This window comes from Staurois parvus, unplaced genomic scaffold (genome assembly GCF_062004578.1).
Source record: "Staurois parvus isolate SC_StPar_1 unplaced genomic scaffold, SC_StPar_1.0 ptg000157l, whole genome shotgun sequence".
Taxonomy (NCBI): domain Eukaryota; kingdom Metazoa; phylum Chordata; class Amphibia; order Anura; family Ranidae; genus Staurois; species Staurois parvus.
The window spans coordinates 7,138,482-7,160,804 of NW_028317953.1; the positions used below are offsets into that span (position 1 = coordinate 7,138,482).

General features: G+C 40.8%; 1 protein-coding gene across 6 annotated transcripts in view; it reads left to right on the forward strand.

The window, feature by feature from the left end:
• Positions 1-22,323, forward strand: part of ZNF521 (zinc finger protein 521) — a 444,451-nt gene that overhangs the window by 337,950 nt on the left and 84,178 nt on the right. For all 6 annotated transcript variants that reach the window (XM_089675720.1, XM_089675714.1, XM_089675719.1 and 3 more), the window contains one exon: positions 20,875-21,006. In XM_089675720.1, coding sequence (XP_089531846.1) covers positions 20,875-21,006 — 132 coding nt within the window. The remainder of the gene's footprint in view (positions 1-20,874; positions 21,007-22,323) is intronic.

The following is a 22,323-nucleotide window of genomic DNA, read 5'->3' on the forward strand; positions in this document are numbered from 1 at the left end:
TTATTTTGTATAATTGGGCAAGTGTATGCTTTTTTTTTATGACCTTTAAACTTCTTTGCTAGTTATAGAAGGAAGCCAAAAATGCGTGTACATTCCCTCAACAGTTACCTGCTAGGAACTGAATTAAATTATTTTTTTCCACATCTTTTATGTTCAATACATACTGTATGTAGTACCTATGGTAGGGGTTTGTGACACTTATTTATTATTTATTTCAGGTACTTATATAGTGCCGTCAATTTACGCAGTGCTTTACACATATATATATTGTACATTCACATCAGTCCCTAACCCTCAAGGGGCATACAATCTAAGGTCCCTAACTCACATTCATACATACACATACTAGGGCCAATTTAGACAGGATCCAATTAACCTACCAGCATGTCTTTGGAGTGTGGGAGGAAACTGGAGTACCCGGAGGAAACCCATGCAAGCACAGGGAGAACATGCAAACTCCAAGCAGGTGGTGCCGTGGCTGGGATTCAAACGAACAACCCTAGTACTGCCAGGAGGAAGTGCTAACCATTTGGCCACTGTGCTGCCCGACACTTTACACCTGTTTCAGAGTTCCTGCATATATTCCAATTCTATTTCACCCCATTCACCATTTTATCAAATGATTACAATAAAGTACAGTATCCACTTCTTGTACTGCTGGAATGAAAAAGATTCTATTCAAGGAAAAAACTTCTACATTCATGTACCACTTCACACAGACAAGCTCATTACAAATCAGTTTAACTACATCACACCTTTTCCATTCTCCCATTTATTTCCTAAAATCCTTGCTACTATGGTATCCTTAAAAAGAAAATAAACTAGTATCCCAGATCTGAGAGTATTTCTCATTGGCCAATGTTCTCTTTTTAAACTTTGTCCAAAAAACGTAGAGTTACTAAACCCAGGACCCTGCATTCACTATATCTGGTCTCCCACAGTACACAGAACATAGAAATGCAATTATTTTAGTAAATATAAACTGTTAAATACCTTTTCTCATCAGCAGTTAGAGCAGTCTTGTGACTTCAGCTGAGCACTGGTTGAAGGAGAAGTTTTCTTTCTGCTCTAAGAGGATGCAAAACCACTGACCTCTGTCTGGACAGTGCTGATTGGCCCTGTGCTGATCACATGCACTCTCCGAAGAAAAAAAAAAAAAACCAAAAACCTCTAGCAATACATACTAAACTGAGCATGTGCAGAAGGGCTACGGGTTCAGTCTGTCTTATCAGTGTGGACATTTGAACAAGAGGAGGGGCAAAGAAGTCAGGATCAAACAGCCTTTTTGCACAATGCAGAGGATTAACCCCTTAGGTTCCACAGTGAGTATAACAAGCATGTTTTACTGCATATACAGACTGACTTTCATGTTGAGGGTTTCGTAACAATTTAATTCAAGGGATGTTGCAAGAATTAAAGTATAGTTTATATTTCATATTAACAAACTACTAAAAAGGTACTGCATTTTTTTTTGTTCAGTGGTGTCAGTGATGAAAAATATATTTCCCTGGAGCTTTAAAATTGACCATGTATTTTTTAAAATTGTTTTGAAAATGTGCAAGTACTTTGCAGTGCTGCAGTTTCCAAGTAAACATGTAAAGTGTTAAGCATATTGAGCACACTTGTCTTTTTTTCCCCCACACATTTAGCTGCATGTAACATATGTTAATTTCTTCTGTTTTAGCTGTGCGTAATTCATGGGAGTCAGAGCAGTTATGTAGTGAAATATGTACTGTTAGTAAACATGTGGCTCACATAGTTCACTTTCCAGCAACAGAAGTAAGTGCAGCCAAGCAGGAAAGTGAACAGTTGTTGAAGTGAAATGCATCCCTTGCTCTAGAAATGATGGTACTGAAAGATGCACTAGATTGACTTTTGCTTAATTCTTGGTTTAGCCAGGAATATCAATGTTTCTCTGTAATCTGGACATTGTTGCTTTGTACCACAATGAAAGTAACAGTGTAAGCCTTAATATTTTATGTGATTATTGCTGAATATATTGTATGCCTTGCTTTGTTCCACTTGGCACACTAAATATTCTTTCAGATACTTGAAAGTACAAGTAACGACTCCTGTATGAAAGTCTAAAGTACCAAATCTAGTTACTATGTGATGCACAAGCCCCTTAAAGAAAAAAAAAATTTCCTTTCCTTTTCTAAAGTCAGATCCTCCATTTGTCTCTCACATACTCCCCTCCCAGATCCTGCAGATCACAGCAGTAGGGTTTCAGCAACAGAGTGTTGTCCATCCCGAAATCAGTGGGGAGAAATAGGTGTAGTAAAGTGCTGATTGAGCTATAGGTTAGTGAATGAGTAGTGACAATGCTAACAGCCACACCCTCTGCAACAGTTTTATCTCACTGTAGTGCAAGCAGACACGGCCTACTTGAGTGGCAACTCTGCTGCGAATTCAGGAGCAGTGAAGCAATGTTGCTACGCCATCACAGGAAGCTGCATTTAATGGACCTCACTGGGAGGATTAAGCGGTATTTGCGAGATTTTTCTGGGACAGAAAGTACAGATGCGCTTATAATTTAATGCTGAAGTGCATCATTTAAAAAAAAAATGGGAGACCATAGTACTACTTGAGTATTAGCCTTAGCCTGTTGAGTTCATGAGGCACTAGTTATGAGCTGAATACATTTTTAAGACACTACTGGTTTATGGCTTTGGTTGGATGCCTTAAAGGCTAAGTTCATTTTTGTGTAAGAAATAATAAATGTACATGTTTTTGCTCCTACAGACACTTCATACAACTGTTTGCCCATACCCCTATACTAGCAGAACGTTGCTGAGCTGCAGGAAGTGTCAATGGACTACAAGGGTGCTGATCTGTGTGCTCATAGTCAATTGAGAACTATAAGTCCATCTACCATGGTAGTAGATGGGACTTGTATTGTACTCATTCACAGATCACTGTGCGGTCAGAGCTCTGCACATCTACACCCATTTTAAACATGACTGTGGGGAAAAGAACCCACTGTCACGGGGTGGGACTCGGGGTGAGGGGAATTGGCAGGTAGCCACATGTTACACCCTAAACACGAGTGTAACATATAACATGTTGCTAAAGGTGGACTTGGCCTTTAATGTGGTGAAGTGGCTTGGAGAATAAATGACCATCACGTTGCTTAAGCTGTAGTGCACACTGCTAGTGGAGATGCTTATGGCAGTTCCGGTGGAAGCATTAAAGGTGGTATAACAATGATAGAGGAAAACAGAGGGATACCTCATCTCTCTGTTTTTAGGTTGGTGGACGTTGCTGGGTAAGTAGCTTACTTGGCACCATTACAGAATCCTTAAAAATATATTCTACATTTTGCTTTTATAACAAACTTCCAATAATATAAAATTTCTGCCTGCCGTATATCAATAACAAAGAGCACATTAGAAACCAACTAGCATGCAGATTTCCTCTTGTCATATCTGCTATTTTGGCAGTGTAGGTGCAGTGTTGATAACACTACCAGCCTCATGTGAGTGCAGTGTTGGCAAAATTACCAACATCATATAGGTGCAGCTTTGGCAACATGACCAGCCTCATGCAGGTGCAGCTTTGGCAACATGACCAGCCTCATGCAGATGCATCCTTGGCAGCATGACCAGCCTCATGCAGGTGCAGCTTTGGCAACATGACCAGACTCATGCAGATGCAGCCTTGGCAGCATGACCAGCCTCGGCAGCATGACCAGCCTCATGCAGGTGCAGCCTTGGCAACATAAGCAGCCTCGGTAACATGACCAACTTCATGTGGGTGCAAAGTTGGCAACTCAAGTGCAATTTAGGGCTATGGGCTGTGCACAGCATCTGGAACATGACCGTCCTCATGTACAGTAGGTGCAGCGTCGGCAACATGACCCTCCTCATGTAGGTGCGTCGGCAACAGGACTGTCCTCGTGTAGGTGCAGCGTTGGCAACACGACCGTCCTCATGTAGGTTCAGCATCGGCAACACGACCGTCCTCATGTAGGTTCGGCGTTGGCAACACGACCGTCCTCATGTAGGTGCAGCGTCGGCAACACGACCATCCTCATGTAGGTTCAGCGTCGGCAACAGGACTGTCCTCGTGTAGGTGCAGCGTTGGCAACACGACCGTCCTCATGTAGGTTCAGCATCGGCAACACGACCGTCCTCATGTAGGTTCGGCATTGGCAACACGACCGTCCTCATGTAGGTTCGGCATTGGCAACACGACCGTCCTCATGTAGGTGCAGCGTCGGCAACACGACCATCCGCATGTAGGTTCAGCGTCGGCAACACGACCGTCCTCATGTAGGTTCAGCGTCGGCAACACGACCGTCCTCATGTAGGTTCAGCATCGGCAACACGACCGTCCTCATGTAGGTTCGGCGTTGGCAACACGACCGTCCTCATGTAGGTGCAGCGTCGGCAACACGACCATCCTCATGTAGGTTCAGCGTCGGCAACACGACCGTCCTCATGTAGGTTCAGCGTCGGCAACACGACCGTCCTCATGTAGGTGCAGCGTCGGCAGCACGACCGTTTTCATGTAGGTGCAGCGTCGGCAACACGACCGTCCTCATGTAGGTGCAGCGTCGGCAACACGACCGTCCTCATGTAGGTGCAGCGTCGGCAACACGACCGTCCTCATGTAGGTGCAGCGTCGGCAACACGACCGTCCTCATGTAGGTGCAGCGTCGGCAACACGACCGTCCTCATGTAGGTGCAGCGTCGGCAACACGACCGTCCTCATGTAGGTGCAGCGTCGGCAACACGACCGTCCTCATGTAGGTGCAGCGTCGGCAACACGACCGTCCTCATGTAGGTGCAGCGTCGGCAACACGACCGTCCTCATGTAGGTGCAGCGTCGGCAACACGACCGTCCTCATGTAGGTGCAGCGTCGGCAACACGACCGTCCTCATGTAGGTGCAGCGTCGGCAACACGACCGTCCTCATGTAGGTGCAGCGTCGGCAACACGACCGTCCTCATGTAGGTGCAGCGTCGGCAACACGACCGTCCTCATGTAGGTGCAGCGTCGGCAACACGACCGTCCTCATGTAGGTGCAGCGTCGGCAACACGACCGTCCTCATGTAGGTGCAGCGTCGGCAACACGACCGTCCTCATGTAGGTGCAGCGTCGGCAACACGACCAGCCTCATATACAGTAGGTGCATCGTTGGCAACATGACCGGTCTCTTGTAGGTGCAACGTAGGCAACATGACCGGTCTCTTGTAGGTGCAACGTAGGCAACATGACCGGTCTCTTCACACACAGCACAGCACAATGGCTAATTAGTAGGGCAGCACAGTGGCTAATTGGTTAGCACTTCCTCTGGCAGCACTAAGGATCATCGGTTGATATGCCAAACATTGCACAACCTTCCAGGAGTTTCCATGTTCTCTCTGTGGCTGTGTGGGTTTCCCCCCGGGGTACTTTGTCTTTGGACTGTGGAAGGACACCATTCTGGAAGGTTAATTGGCTCCTATCTAAATTGGTCCTAGTATGTGTATATATGAATGCGAGTTAGGTACCTTAGATTGTAAGTTTCTTGAGGGCAGAGACTGATATGAATGCACAATATATATGTGAAGCATTGTGAAGTCCCTGCTACAGTATATTTACAAGTATTATTAATCCTGAGAGATATGCAAAGCAAATTTTTTTTTATGTTTAGTCCCCTTAAAATTTCAACTGAAATTTTGAATATAAATATGCATAATCCTGTAAAAGGAAGTATTTTTTTTATGTTTTAATACATAAACTATACTGGTTTAAAAGCCTTTATCCTAATAATGATATCCCCTTATATGATCGTGCCAGCATTGTGGCGATGACCAGTTTTCCGTAGATCACTCAAAGCCCTAAATTTTGGGGTGCTCTGGGATGTAAATATTGACCACTTCCTGTCACTGACAGCTCTGCTCATCTCCTGAGTCTTGTTATTGGTTCATCAATGTGATAGTTGTCCAACGGCAAGTCTCAAGAGGTGGGAGCAGGGCAGGCAGTGCTAGCAATCAGAAAGTTGGTTGTTGGTTAGGCCCAGGTGTGTACACTACACTGTACTGCTGGTTTTAACTATCCTTAGGGGTGTGTGTGTGTATTATTTTGTGTGTGTATATATACACTCACTGGCCACTTTATTAGGTACTGTTAGGTCTGTTGAATTGCTTGGTAATACAAATTGCTAATCAGCCAATCACATGGCAGCAACTCAATGCATTTAGGCATCTAGAGGTGGTGAAAACGACTCGCCGGCCACTTTATTAGGTACACCTTATATCCCTCACACCATTACACCACCAGCCTGAACTGTTCATTCAAGGTAGATTGGATCCATGCTTTCATGTTGTTTACACCAAATTCTGACTCTACCATCTGAATGTCACAGCTGAAATCGAGACTCATCAGAACAGACAACGTTTTTTCCAATCTTCTGTTGTCCAAGTTTGGTGAGCCTGTGTGAATTGTAGCCTCTGTTTCCTGTTCTCAGCTGACAGGAGTGGCAATCAGTGTGGTCTTCTGCTGCTGTAGCCCATCTGCTTCAAGGTTCAACGTGTTGTGCATTCAGAGATGGTATTCTGCATACCTTGGTTGTGACGAGTGGTTATTTGAGTTACTGTTGCCTTTCTAACATCTCGTACCAGACTGCTTATTCTCCTCTGACATCAAGAAGGCATTTTTGTCCTCACAACTGCTGCTCACTGGATATTTTCTCTTTTTCTGAGCATTCTTTGTAAACTCTAGAGATGGTTGTGTGTGAAAATCCCAGTAGATCACCAGTTTTTTAAATACTCAAACCCTGGCACCAACAACCATGTTACGTTCAAAGTCACCTAAATCCCCCCTCTTCCCCATTCTGATGCTCGGTTTGAACTTCAGCAAGTTGTCTTTACCATGTCTAGATGCCCAAATGCATTGAGTTGCTGCCATGCGATTGGCCAATTAGCAACATGGGTTACCATGCAGTTGAACAGTATTGTATGTGTGTATATACATATATATATATATATATTACAGTTTTTAATTTAATATTTTTTTAAATATATTTTAAAGTGGTATGTATATTAGTAAGTTGTGTACAGGTTTGTTGGTGTATATGTGTGTGTGTGGAGAGATTTTTTTACACATTGGGTTTTTTTGTTTGTGTCCTTTTAATGCCATTGATTTTCATATCTGCAGATAAACTGATTTACCTTCTGCAGGTTATCTCCAGATATAAAAGGATGAAATCATTTACATTACATCCGCTGGCTGTCTCTGCTAAATCTGTCAATACTGTGCACTCCTATCTGTCATTTATATAGGCATACCAACACTTAAACCGTTTTTTGTGTTTTGTTTTTTCCCAGCTTTTAGCAAAATATTGCACTAGTTTATAGGCAGAAAACCTTTAGTATGCTCTGATTTATTTTTTTCTTCTGATTCTGAAAATATATATACTGACTTTCTGAAAAGAGGCCACTTTAAGCTGCTACACTGATAGCAACTGCAGGCTATTTAAATCCTTCTTCGTTGTTTACTGCTGCGGTGGTCAATGCTCCCGGTAAATTCCCTGACATATTATAATGTGTCGGGAGGGAGTATATTGGTTTGGATGCTAGCCTATGGACATATCCAGTATCTAAGGTTGAAGGACCTTTCTGGACCGTCTCTGGAGGGGAAGTGTATAAAAAAAGCCCTTTACTTGCACACTGTTACAAATTGGTGCTCTGTAATGGCTGATGTGTTGATCAGACAATACAGAGGCGTCTCTATGGACTTCAGGAATAAAAGCTGCATGTGAGATAGCCAATGAACATTTGATTGTATCTGAACTAGGAATGCGTTTCAGGGAAAAGAGCATTAAGTTAGGGCACCTAGATCAGGGTCTGATGAAGTGATTTCTTGTTTAACGATCTGACTCCTTAAGGGTGTTATCAACCTATGTTACTGATGGAAACCTAGCGTCTTCTCAGCCTTCACAGTTTGAGCTATTACAACTTTAACGGTGCTGGAGGACGCCTACAAGGAAATGTTTGTTTTCTTTTTTTTTTCCTCCCCTCAGCACATCCTGCAGGCTGTAATTTTACCCAGTGTTTTACAGTTATATCTGTGTGCACTTCCAAGGTGCTGTATTCAGAATGGATACACATGGAATGCACTACGCATTTTAGTACTGACACAAATCTCAACTTGTTCTTTATATTGTTTTCCTCTGTGGCACCAAACGTCTGCTCTGTTACATAAGTTTATGGTGTATAGTCTTCGCTGTGCCGAGGATTGTATTACGGTTTAAAGTCACAAAAGCCATTTTCTGTTTTATAATGCAGAACTTCACTAAGAAATTTTTGTATCTGTAACTTCTGCATAACCCCAGCATGCGAAAAAGAAAAAAAAAATCCTAAAATTACTATTATTTTCAGGAGGTGGCTGGCAATGGAGGACCCTGTATTTTTGTCATGACCGATTTACCTTAAATGCAGTAACTCAAAATCCAGTTTGTACTGTTCTGGCCATATCAGGGTAAGCTCTGATCAGCCATTTAATATGAAAAATATTGAGACATTAATTTAAGAAGATACATTGTATGTAGGACAATGACCACTCAATTCCCTTCAAAGTAGGCACCTTGGGACCTCACACAGTTCTCCTAGCATCTCTTCCATTGTTCAAAACGCTCTCATCGCCGGTCTGAAATCTCTTCTCTTTCAAAAGTGATTTTAGTTTTGGGAAAAGCCAGAAGTCGCAGGGCAGAGATCACCTTCAACAGATTCTTGGCTATCTTTGAAGCATTTTTTTCCACACTTTTCTTTGCGCCACATCCAAAAGCGTTCTGAATCATCTGAATAGTATTTGCAAAGGAATGTTCAAACTTGAAGGATATGTTCACCTTTCATAACATGTTGCATGTTACACCCATATTCAGAGTTTAACATGTTATGAATAGACTGGCTCCTGCTGATCTTCTCCTCCCAATAGCTGTCATAATTTTAGAAAACGTGGCCATGTGGTGCTCCGCCTGCCCGGCCACGTCACTCATTCACAGTTCTCTGTGAATGAGAAACTACAATTCCCGACAGCCGCAGCGGCTGTCGGCTTGTAGTTCTAAATGAACTACCGTGGTGCTGTGGGGCGCCGTGGTAGTTCATTGATTCCTCCTGTCAGTATATCTACTTGCCCGTGCATTCCGTATGGGCAAGCAAATATACTGACAGGACGAATCAAGGTCCGCAGGAGACCTGCATGGCACCAGCGATCTGCTGAATGCTGGTGAAATGGTTTACAGGCTCCTGCAACAAAAAATAATAAATGCACATTTTTTTACCTGCAAAGAAAAACGTACATCTATTATTTTTTAGCAAAAGGTGAACTTATCCTTTAACACAAAAATATGATGGAGATGCTGTGCTCAACTTGCTCAGTCATTTTGAATGCAACAGCCACACAGTACACATGCTCACTCAACAGCGTCTAGCCTTTTCTTCTCTGGCTGTACTATTACTATACAAAAGGAATTTTGCCATTGTGTACTTTTTTTTTTTCTTTTTCGTTTTTTTTAAAAATGCTTTGTCTATGATCATCATTTGGGAGGACATTGAGGTTATTTCAATTAAAAGCATGCAACAGATCATTCATTACTGCTCTAAAATGAGACTAGTACGTGATGGATTCAGGACTGGCTTCTGTGGGTTATGCACTTAAAAAGGGACACTCTTTATGAATTTATTTGGCCCCTAAAATACGTTCATGAAGCTATGTGACTATTATTTATTTATTACAGGTACTTGTATAGCACCGTCAACGTACGCAGCATTTTACATGTATGTGTGTGTGTATGTATATACAGTCATGGCCGAAATTGTTGGCACCCTTGATATTTTTCCTGAAAATCAAGTATTTCACACAAAAAAGGTATTGCATTAACACATGTTTTGCTATACACATGTTTATTCCCTTTGTATGTATTGGAACAAATATAAAACAGAGGCAGAAAAGCAAATATGACATAATGTCACACAAAACCCCAAAAATGGGCTGGACAAAAGTATTGGCACCCTTAACTTAATATTTGGTTGCACACCCTTTGGAAAACATAACTGAAATCAGTCGCTTCCTATAACCATCAATAAGCTTCTGACACCTCTCACCCGGAATTTTGGACCACTCTTCCTTTGCAAACAGCTCCAGGTCTCTCTTATTGGAAGGACACCTTTTCCCAACAGCAATTTTAAGATCTCTCCACAGGTGTTCAATGGGATTTAGATCTGGGCTCATTGCTGGCCACTTCAGAACTCTCCAGCGCTTCTTTGCCATCCATTTCTGAGTGCTTTTTGACGTATGTTTGGGGTCATTGTCCTGCTGGAAGACCCAGGATCTTGGACGCAAACCCAGCTTTCTGACACTGGGCCCTACAGTGCGACCCAAAATCCTTTGGTAATCCTCAGATTTCATGATGCCTTGCACACAGTCAAGGCACCCAGTGCCAGAGGCAGCAAAACAACCCCAAAACATCATTGAACCTCCACCATATTTTACCGTAGGTACTGTGTTTTGTTCTTTGTAGGCCTCATTCCGTTTTCGGTAAACAGTAGAATGATGTGCTTTACCGAAAAGCTCTATCTTGGTCTCATCTGTCCACAAGACGTTTTCCCAGAAGGCTTTTGGCTTACTCAAGTACATTTTGGCAAACTGTAGTCTTGCTTTTTTATGTCTCTGTGTCAGCAGTGGGGTCCTCCTGGGTCTCCTGCCATAGCGTTTCATTTCATTTAAATGTCGACGGATAGTTCGCGCTGACACTGATGCTCCCTGAGCCTGCAGGACAGCTTGAATGTCTTTGGAACATGTTTGGGGCTGCTTATCCACCATCCGGACTATTCTGCGTTGCAATCTTTCATCAATTTTCCTCATCCGTCCACGACCAGGGAGATTAGCTACAGTGCCATGGGTTGCAAACTTCTTGATAATGTTGCGCACTGTGGACAAAGGCAAATCTAGTTCTCTGGAGATGGACTTGTAACCTTGAGATTGTTGATATTTTGCCACAATTTTGGTTCTCAGACAGTTCTCGTCTCCTCTTTCTGTTGTCCATGCTTAGTGTGGCACAGACAGACACACAATGCAAAGGTTAAGTGAACGTCTCTCCTTTTTATCTGCTTTCAGGTGTGATTTCTATATTGCCCACACCTGTTACTTGCCCCAGGTGAGTTTACAGGAGCATCACATGCTTGTAACATTCTTATTTATCCGCAGTTGTGAAAGGGTGCCAATACTTTTGTCCAGCCCATTTTTGGAGGTTTGTGTGACATTATGTCGAATTTGCTTTCTTTCCTCCCTTTTTTTGTTTTGTCCCAATACACACAAAGGGAATAAACATGTGTATAGCAAAACATGTGTTAATGCAATACGTTTCGTGAGAAATACATGATTTCCTGGAGAAATATCAAGGGTGCCAACAATTTCGGCCATGACTGTATGTGTGTGTATTCACATCAGTCCCTAACACTCAAGAAGCATCCACTCTAAGGTCCCTAACTCACATTCATACATACTAGGGCCAATTTAGACAGGAACCAGTTAACCTACCAGCATGTCTTTGGAATGTGGGAGGACCCGGTGTAAACCCACACAGGCACAAGGAGAACATGCAAACTCCAGGCAGGTGGTTCAGTGGTTGGGATGTAAACCAACCAACAACCATAGTACTGCCAGGCGGAAGTGCTAACCATTTAGCCACTGTGCAGCTAACTGCAAGCAACAGCCTAATTACAGCACAATGTAACAAACTAACTCTACTAGCTTCAAAAAGGAATACTTGCTGTGAACAAGTCAGTTCACCCAAAAAAGGGTGGATTCAGTTTAGGGAGGTGATTGTAGAATACTAATCAACAGAGAATTGGATACATTTGCCAGCTGCATGTGTAATGCACTTTAATTATTAAAAGGATTAAATGGTGGCGTTTAAATCTACTTGAACTGTAGTAAATCAGAGGTTTTCAAATTTCACAATAGTACATTCCTTACACAATGCCAGAACATAGTTGTAATTCAGTGCTTTACAGAGCTTGCACTACTAACGTTTGGGCTTCTTTCACATCAGTGTGTTGCAGGAATGCACACAAAATTGCGTGTTTTCCCACAATCCAAAAAAAGCATTGGTACTTTGCAGACGCACAGTAGACACTTTGGCATGTGCCAAAATTCATGGTACCACAGTATCTTGAGTTAGGGTAGAACAACTTTTTTTGCTTGTTTCTCGATCATAGGGTAGCACATTTAAATCAATGGGCTGCCCTAAAATGCGACTCACAAAAAGTGCACATATTGATGTAAATAGGGCCTTAGGACTCATTCACACTAGTGGGGTGACAGTGGATATATTGTAATGCTTGCATATTCTATCTTTTGGGAGTACTGTATTCATTTGGCTTTCTGTTTTTTGTATTAATAAATTTTGGGTAATGCAGGCGTTTTGTGCCCTCCTGGGTGCTTTTTTATAGGCACCCTAGCCTGCATGGTAAAATGGAGAATTGTATGTAGTGATTAGTGTGAATGGACCCTTAGACCCCTGTTCACACTGGTACAGTTTAATTTGTGGCAAGAGGATCACCATTCTTTTCTATGGGGACCAGTCACACCTGTGTGTGCTGTTCTGCCCTTGGTTGGGAACAATAGCACAGGTACTTATACAGATAAATTATGGTGATGCAAGGCATCCATGGTAATGAAATGAAGCTCAGTATATCTGCACTGATGGTTGTTAGTGTCTGGAGTCAACTGCAGTTGTTTTGCCATCTTCTTACTGTTGACCTGGACTCCCATGAAGTTTTTAAGACAAATATGTGTGGTTGTAGTTCACTAAAAAAGAAAAACGTTCTGGACAGTGGCTGTGAAGAAACATAGCCACAAATATTTTGATTAATTTCACTATTCTACATTATTGCTGCGTTTTCAGGTTCAGGCAACAAACTACTGAGCTACTAATAAAGCTTTCTTTCTTTTACTGCAGGCAGCAGTGTACAGGTTTGCTGGGGCTGTAGTTTTCTTTGCCTCATCACCCTGCTCATCCAATAATATGCAAACTCCCGAAACAGATTTGAAGTAGTTTGGGGAATATGAAAAACTTCTCTGTACTGACTTTTTGTTAAAGACTACAGAGCCTACAGTGCATATGTTGGTCAAATAAATCTCTCACATCAGAAGATTTCAGATCAACAGATTACTGACAAAATTGTGTATTCTGGTGCAAAGCAATTGAAGCATGAAGTAGAAAGTCTGTGCACTTTGAATGCAGCTTTAGATACACCATTCATGAAAAAATTATTTATTATTGCTGAGCTCTTCCTTTGAGAATGCTAGTTCCCTGGCTGCCATATTGATGCTTTGGCTTCAACACTTTGGGGTTAATTTACTAAAGGCAAATAGACTGAGTACTCTCTCAGTGCAGTTGCTCCAGAGCTTAGTAAATGAGGAAAGCTCTGCTGATGTCGTCATCATTATTATTATACAGGATGTATATAGCACCAACAGTTTACACAGCGCATTACAAAATGAAGGTAGACATTACAGTAACAATACAATTTGACAGGAAAGGAAACAGAGGGCCCTATTCATTAGAGCTTACAATCTAAATCATCCAATTATGTGCAAGCAAAAGTGCAGTTCTTTTTTCCTTCCTTGCATGTGATTGGGTTTCCTTTGCAAAGTACAACTTCTCTTTATTAAGTTCTGGAGCAATTGCACAAGCAAACTGCACAGTCTATTTGCCTGTAGTAAATCAACCCAATTGAGTCACTGACCCCAATAGGTAGAGACTGAAGAAATTCCAACACCGATCTGATACTCACTGGCACTATGCCTATTCTGCATCTGTTACTCAAAATTATTGAAGCCGGACACAGCCAAGCAACCAACATTTTAAGAAAAAGGGAATGGCAGCTCAAAGATTTAACTGCAATTTCAGTTTTAACTGGAATGCTTGACTTCTCCATCAAGATCAATAATACAACCATCAGTCCCTCCCCTCATGCCAGGGTACTAGGTGTTATCCTAGACTCCCATCGGTCCTTTCAGCCCCAAATCCAATCACTGTCCAAATTTTGTAGACTTCACCTCCGCAACATCTCCAAGATTCGGCCGTTTTTAACCTCAGAAACCACTAAGCAACTTATTCACTCCCTGGTTATCTCTCGCCTTGACTATTGTAACTTCCTCCTCATTGGCCTACCTAATCGCAGGCTATCCCCTCTTCAGTCTATCCTGAATGTTGCTGCCAGACTCCTACACCTTACTAACCGTTTCATGTCTGCCATCCCTCTCTGCCAATCCCTCCACTGGCTTCCCATTAAAACTCTGCCCCCCAATTAAAATTCAAAGCATTAACAATCACATACTGTATAAAACCATTTATAACTCTGCCCCCAAATTACTCCAAATCACCAATCTTGTTTCCAAATATCACCCAAACCATCCTCTCTCCTCCTCCCATGACCTCCTGCTCTCTAGCTTCCTTGTCTCCTCCCATGCTCATCTCCAGGACTTCTCCAGAGCCTCCCCCATCCTCTGGAACTCTCTACCCAATCTATCACACTATCGCCTACTCTGCACACTTTTAGGCGATCTCTGAAAACCTATCTCTTCAGGGAAGCCTATCCTGCCTTCACCTAATAATGGAATCTTCTATTCCTTCTACCAGTCCATCCCCCACAATTATTACCTTTTGTACCACCAGCCCCTTCCTCTTAGATTGTAAGCTCCGAGGAGCAGGACCCTCCTAACCCTCTTGTTTTGAACTGTATTGTTGCTGTATTGTCTCCCTTTATTTTGTAAAGCTCTGAGCAAACTGTTGGCACTATATAAATCCTATATAATAATAATAAAATAGATCTGCTGCTAATTTTAATATGATTATTTTTTGTTCTTGTAAATGGTGTCAGTGACAAATACTAATATTTTTAAAATCTGTGTCCCTTTTCATGTACAGCTTGTGATAATTACATATAGGTATAGCTGTCTGAAAATCTGGATATTAGTCTGCAGAAGATTGCTGACTTCTGTGACTGTTTTCCGAACGGATTTGGATTTGACTTGTGAATTGTGATGGCATCATTGGAATGCCCCAGGCAGCCCCAGCAGACATGATGCAGATTTGATGTTCTGTTAAGCCTGCAAACCTGAATAGAAAAAAAATAGAGCGCTGTTAAACTGATCTAAATTTTGAAACGTTACTGTAGACTGTTAAGTGACTGAGAGCTTCCTCGTTATACAGGATCATTGTATATCACACTGTCAGGAATGACAGGGATATAAAAGAGCTATGAGTGTTTACACGCTATACATCCCATTTTGTGGTCTTTATTATCCTTAGACTTTGGTTATGTTTGTCAAGGTTACAAATGTGTGACTTACCTCCATTTTACTGGCTGCTAAAATAAACACCCACGATCTCCAGTAAGTGAAGGCATAATCATGGGAGACATTAGGAATGCATATAGACCTAGAACATTTATTTATAAATTTTGTAATGGGGCTTTAGGTTGCTTCTGATGCTTTTTAAATGTGGGCAGCTCAGCACAGGATGAGTTTTTATCATTTGCAGATACTATATTTGGTACATTTCTAATGTTCATAGCATGTTTTGAGCACAGCTAATGTCTGTGTGTAGATATATTGAATAATTATTTTATGTAGTGTGGTCTTATACAAGACTGGACAATACAAATACATAAAATGTTTCCAAATACAAGTATGTTGAGTTGTATAGCCAAATCAGAGGGAGAATTAACAATATGCAATAAGAGATACTCTTGCTCATATGAGCTTACAATTCAGTGAATATGCCACATTGTGTTTTGTGTATTCAATACTTCCTGCATGTTAATAGATCAGGAATATCTGTAGTTAGCTTCAGCCAGAGCAGCACACATTTATTGAATACTTTGTCTTTCGTACACACGATCATAAAATCGGATTAAAAATACAGCTTTAGAAGCGATCGTCTGATAATCTGATCATGAGTACACAACGTTCGAAAGCCGATCACAACAGTTCATGAAAAAGTATTAAATTATTCTTGTCCACAACCAGAATGAATGATTTTTGTTTAATCAGTACAGTACTCATCCAAAACAAATTGGAAGACCAAGGCCACACATGCTCAGAAACAAAAAAATACATTACATCTCTTCTGAAGTTGTATTCTGTTATGTGAGAAAATTTGTAACTGTAGTAACCTCTTCATTTTCGATAAGAGACTAGCATGCAAAAAAAAAACAGACGATCATTAGTCCAATATTCTCATTTCTGTATAAAGCTTTAGAATGACTAATCACAGTAACCAACAAACACTATTCAAACAATTCTGATGCATTTTTAAAGGGCCATTTAATTCAAAACCTGTTACAGGTGGGTGGAAGCTAACGGGCTGCATGTTTCTGTTGTTTTAAATATAGTTATTGACTAGAGCAGTGGGATATTCCAACCAAAGGTCTTCCAACCCCTGCTATGAAGTTGCAGCTACTTCTTCCTATTTTAAATTAAGGAGTGGCTTGGTCACCCAAATGGCTTTGGAAGGTGGGCAGATCTGGGAGCTCAAGTGTAAAGATCTTGCTGTTGAAGTCATCATGAAATATAAGAAGCAATTACATGATCCAACACCCCACTTCCTTCCCCTAACATTGGGAGAATTGACCCTTTAAAATCTATTATTTGATCGAGGGTCTGTTGCTATGTGGAAACGAGCCCATATGCCTTTGGTAGGTGTTTAGAAATTGAGAACCATTCCTCAACTTTGTGCCTCTTGGTTAACAATATCAGTCAACCCGCATGATATCTCCAAATGGTATACACGGACCATAAATGCTGAACCGGCCTACTTTTGATGGAATCTGGTCTAACAGTTTTGTTGACTGGTCCTGCTGGAAAACTGTGGCTTCAAGCACTGATCAGTGTATTCACTTGGGACGAGGGGGTTGGGGATGGAGATCCCTGCATCACACCATTTGTGTGGATGCGGGGTCCTGTCGGGTTTTTTTTTTTTTTTTTTTTTTTTTTTTTCTGGTCAACCAGCTGGTTGAACGAAAAAAAAAATTACATGTGTACACCCAACTAAAATTTCTGATAACTCCTACAGCACACAAAGTGCCTTGTAAGAAAGAAATGGACCTTTTAACTGAGCACACCTTTTGAATTTCTTGGTCCTACTGGCGTTAAGAAAGCATTCTTAAATCAGGTAATCCTTCCTGGTTACTACCTTAGCTTCCTTTTCAGTATTGCCGTGGGATAGAGTAAAATCTTGTGTCAAGACAGGGAAAAAGCATTTAAAATTTGAGAGTTGTATATATTCTGTGCTGTGCTAGAGGTTCTATAACATGCATTTCAGTTCAGATGTGTTACACATTGCTCCCACCTGCTGTCAATCAACAGGCATTGTTGTTGGATATAGCAAATTATTTATTTGAACTTGGAACTGCCTTCTGGAGTTTTAGGCTAGGTATGCAATTAAATACATTGGGTTGCTTGGTATAGGACAAGATATGGTACAGTACTGTTAACAAACATAATTGTACTGACTACAGTTTATCAAAAATATGATCCTGTAAATTAAGATGTTTTGTATACCTTTAATTGGATGGCAAACATACAGGGCTATATTCTATACAGATAAAGCAAGCCTTATGTAAAGTCACACACACACTCCAAATATGTGGGCTAAGTGGTAGTAGTGGGTGTAAAGCCTTCCTAATTTCCAATTTTGGCTTGGTGAAGGCGTGTGCTGTTTATCATTGTTCTTTGCTATTGCATTCTGTTAGGAGCTACAGCACCTTTTGTGATGTCTGCACTAGGTAGTGTTTGCATCTATTCAGACAGTTGAAATATAAAGGCTTGTTATATGATTTCCTAATTATAGACCTTGTTTAAAAGATTTGATTTGTATATAGAGAACATCAAGTGCAGCAAGTGCCAACACATTATTTCATCCTTGGTTACAATAGAGAAAGCAAAGCGCTCCAGCTTAGTGAAAATGACAGCTTGATGAGGCAGATACCATTACATTTACAACATTTGTGTCATGTGCGCTATAGTAGTTAAAAGAACATATTGGCGGATGCGCTATTAAACTGTTTTGCCAAGTGCTTAGGGTTAGATTAACTACTTTACTTCTTTGCCAATAGTTAATATTCTTTGGAATACTTACCTTTTATGTTGGTACCTAAATAAGCAAAAAAAAAAAAAAAATCTTGTGTTTAACCACTTCCTGTCCGGACACTTTCACCCCCTTCCTGTCCAGGGCAATGTTCAGCTTTCAGTGCTATCACAGTTTGAATGACAATTGCACGGTCATGCAACACTGTACCCATATGAATTTTTTACCATTTTTTGAGACAGATAAAGCTTTATTTTGGTGGTATTAATTCACCACTGGGATTTTTTTTTTTTGCTATGTAAATGAAGAAGTTCAAACATTTTGAATAAAAACATTTTTCTTATAAAATCATAAATCTTAGCCAAATTTATTCCATTATCTTTTTAGTAAAAAAAAAAAAAAATAAGCCAAATTAGTTTATAACCAAAAATTATAATTTTTAAACATCTTGTTTACATTTTTATTTTATTTTTTTTTATATTATTATTTGTTTTTTGTTTTTTGGGGTTTTTTTTTTACATACTGTCACCCTAGCAGTACAGTGTCAAAAAAGCAATCATTTCTCTTTCTCTCTCCCTGCATTCTTGCAGCCAATGAGAACTACTGAGTGAGCTTTGATTGGTCATAGCTTGTCACATGGTACAAGGCTGTTGTGAATAGCCTTGTACCATGTGACCTCTGTGATCATTCACAGATTTCACACGTAGCAAGCAATGATGTCACAAGTGACATCTTGCTTACTACTTTGCATGTGATCACTGATTGGCCAATCAGTAATCACATGATCGGGACCTCGTACAGAGGTCCCGTCCGATCGGTGTTTAACAGTGTCCGGTGGACACAGCGGGCACCGGCTCGCGGTTCTGCGCGCTCCCATGGAGCGCGCACAAGCAGGGTGCGGGGAGGCCGTTTATAAACAGCCACCCGACCCTGCACTGCCACTGTCCGGCTGTTTATATACAACGGCCGGACGGGAGGTGGTTAATACTTGTATACCTTAACTGCACTAAATATACTTTTTTGTAAACATAGGTATATCATTTTATGTAAAAGTATTTTATTTGCATACATGTTTTATAATGGGGATCTTCAAGATGCCTGCACCACTAAATGTTTTTTCTTTAGTAGAAGTATTGATGGTATATGCGTTCATGGCCACTACTGACATAAGAGAATGAAGGAATTTGACTTTGATAGCAGTCTCAAGTGACAGCTTTCAGCTAGGTTCCCACCTTTCTTTATGGTCACTCCCCTGCATACTAATAGAATGGACACTTTGGAAGCAGTGCCCAGGAAGTGGAATCTGCATCCCTGTACCAAATACAATTGTCCTTATTTTCAAAAGAAGATATAACTTCAAGGCTTCAGTCCTGCCTTGGAATCACTAGCGCTAGGAGCAAACACTAGGAATTTTGGTGTTTGTGTAAAGCCATACTTTCCTCTGTAGGTACTAATCAGCGGACAAAGCTCACTAAAGTTTCTATAGATGTCTTTCTTAGCTGCCTGTTTGAATTGGGTAATGGACATATTAGCCACGGTTTCAAATCTTCCAAGTTACACATGATCTTCATGCCAACTAGATATTCAAATGTGGGCTCCCCATAGAAAATAAGATGAATTGTTATGGCTGCCTGTGGCAGCTTGATATTTGAAACGGAAACTCGCCTGTTATAGCAATGATCAAGAAATGCTCAATGTCTCTTGCAGACAAATACCATTGTTACGCTTTTAGATTCAAGATGGCACACATTTTTTCATGGTGATTTCCAGAGTTTGGCTTGATGTTTGTATGGTAAATGGACTGTTCTAGAGTTAGAACGGTGGTTTAGAGGTATTGCAATCTAAGCAATAGTGGTCATATATATCATTCTCCACTCCATTCCATATATTTGGACAGATTAGCATTGATTGTTGATCTCTAATCAGTATCAGAGTTTAAACTGCTTGGGCACATTCTAATTTTATAGAAGGAGGTCGGGTTTGGTTTAGATTTTTCATCCCTATGATAATATTAGTTCAGAGTTAGTTTTTTTAGGTGTTGCTGTTTTTATCCACAAACTGTATAACATTTATTTTATGTTCAGCTTTATGAAAACAGAGGTTTGAAACTGTGCAATGTAATAAAAACTTCTCAATTTTATCAAACACTATGTCTACCACAGTTGGAAAGAGTATTGTATAAATGTTGTTTTTATTGTTTCTTATAATTTTCATTAAAATGCTGTGAACTGATATCTGTCAGACTTGCTGTGTTCTCAAGGAACACGAAAGAGACACAATGATTCAATGTCAATTGCCATGCAAATCTCTTTCATTGTGTTGTGTTAAATGCTGGATTAAAGACTTCTGTTGCTTAACATGTGCTTTGTTAACAGTTACTGGGCCTTTATTAGGTATTTGGCCCCCCAAAAAGTCAGCTCCTGTATTTATAGTGGATAACCAAATTTTTTACAGGTACACAAGCATATAAGGGGGCTTATCAGCGCCTAAGCTATCTCATTGGGGGATGGATATTTTTACTATCCATTGTTGACTTCATGTTTATTAAGCCTATTAATGTGTGCTTCAGGGAGCCCTATAGGTCTGCCATGACTGGCATATATGGTACAAAGCCAAACGAACTAACTCAATTCAAGATGAGAGAATTTTAGGATACACGTTTTAAAATGTTTTCAAAACATTTTTCATTTGTCTGCATTTAACAATATAATGTATATTTTTTTAATGAAAGCTTTCCTTTGCAAAATGATTGCTTGCTGTAGTAATTTCTTTCTCATTTTATCCTTTTAGACGAAGGTCTTAATCATGAGTGTAAACTCTGCAGCCAGTCATTTGACTCCCCAGCAAAACTGCAGTGCCATTTGATTGAGCACAGCTTTGAAGGAATGGGAGGCACCTTTAAATGTCCAGTCTGTTTTACAGGTAAATATGTTTAAAATACTCTAGTTATGAAGTGTCCGTGTCAAAAGAAAGTTGACATTTCTGTTTTAGCACCAAGGAATGTATTTTACTTGTCTGTATAAGGTAAAAATCTAATAGGTGTAGTTGTGTATATAGACAGATCTGACTGAGCTGTATAGAGAAAAGAAATAAAAAGCAAAGTGTTAAATATTTCTTGACAGACCTCTAGCAGTTTTGGAGTGCCAGTAAACATGTGCACAGCCAGCAGGTATCACTATTGTGTGAGGCTATAGCATAGTGAGAAATTCTAGCCTTGGTGTCACAGCAAAGAACTTAAAGCCCAACTGAAGCTTCAGCTAGACTTTAAGGACTGTCGCCAGATTAATTGAATTGGCATTTAATTATTTACATATGTTCCACAATAAGCAACAAACTTTATAACAAGCCCTCACTAACCTCTGTAGCTGCAAGCACTCTGGAGGAAATCATCACTACATTTAAAAAATTGCAGTAAAAGGTTGGAACTCTATATAGCTTGTTCTCCCTGCTCCTTCTGTGCACTTGCTGTGTCTTTTCACACTGGAGATAGAAGACTGGCAGGCTGCAGGGGCTTAATTCAATTCAAAGCTGAATTCCAGGCTATTTTAACATAGTTTCCTTGGTCCAGCTTACTACAGTGATCGCCACTAGCTTCTTGGTCCCATGTCAAATGGCTGCCTTGCTGCTTAGTGAACACAGGAGGCTGCTCCTTCAACACAGGTACCATTCAGAGAACATTTTGCATTTCCTCCATGAATGCAAAGCGTTCAACCTGAGAATGCTTTCCATTCATTAACCACTTTTTCTCTGCCCTATAGCAGTTTTACTGCTACAGGGCCGCTCTCCTGTGCAAAATCACGTGTATATGTGTGTATATATATATATAAATAAATATATATATATGATTTTGAACTGCCGCTTCACGAGGGGCAAGCACGTGCCACCGGCGGATCACTTCTGCTGTGAACTGTCACAACAGAAGCCAATTTGCGAGTCTCGGTGAACGGATCTTCTCCGACACCTACAAGATCGTTGGGCACGGAGGAAGAACACAGCTGTACCTATGTTTACATGGTGAATGAGTGAACGCCTGTGTCCACTAAGCAGCAGGGCAGCCATTTGACACAGGACCCAAAAGCGGCAATCTCTGTAGTAGCACTGCATACTATAGTGATAGCAAGATTCCACAGGGATCAGCTAGGTAAGGCACATGCAGAATTACATTGGTCCAAGCTGGGCTAATGTAACTATGCAAAAATAGCCTTACCTAGAATTCAACTGTAAATTTTAAGGCCCCTT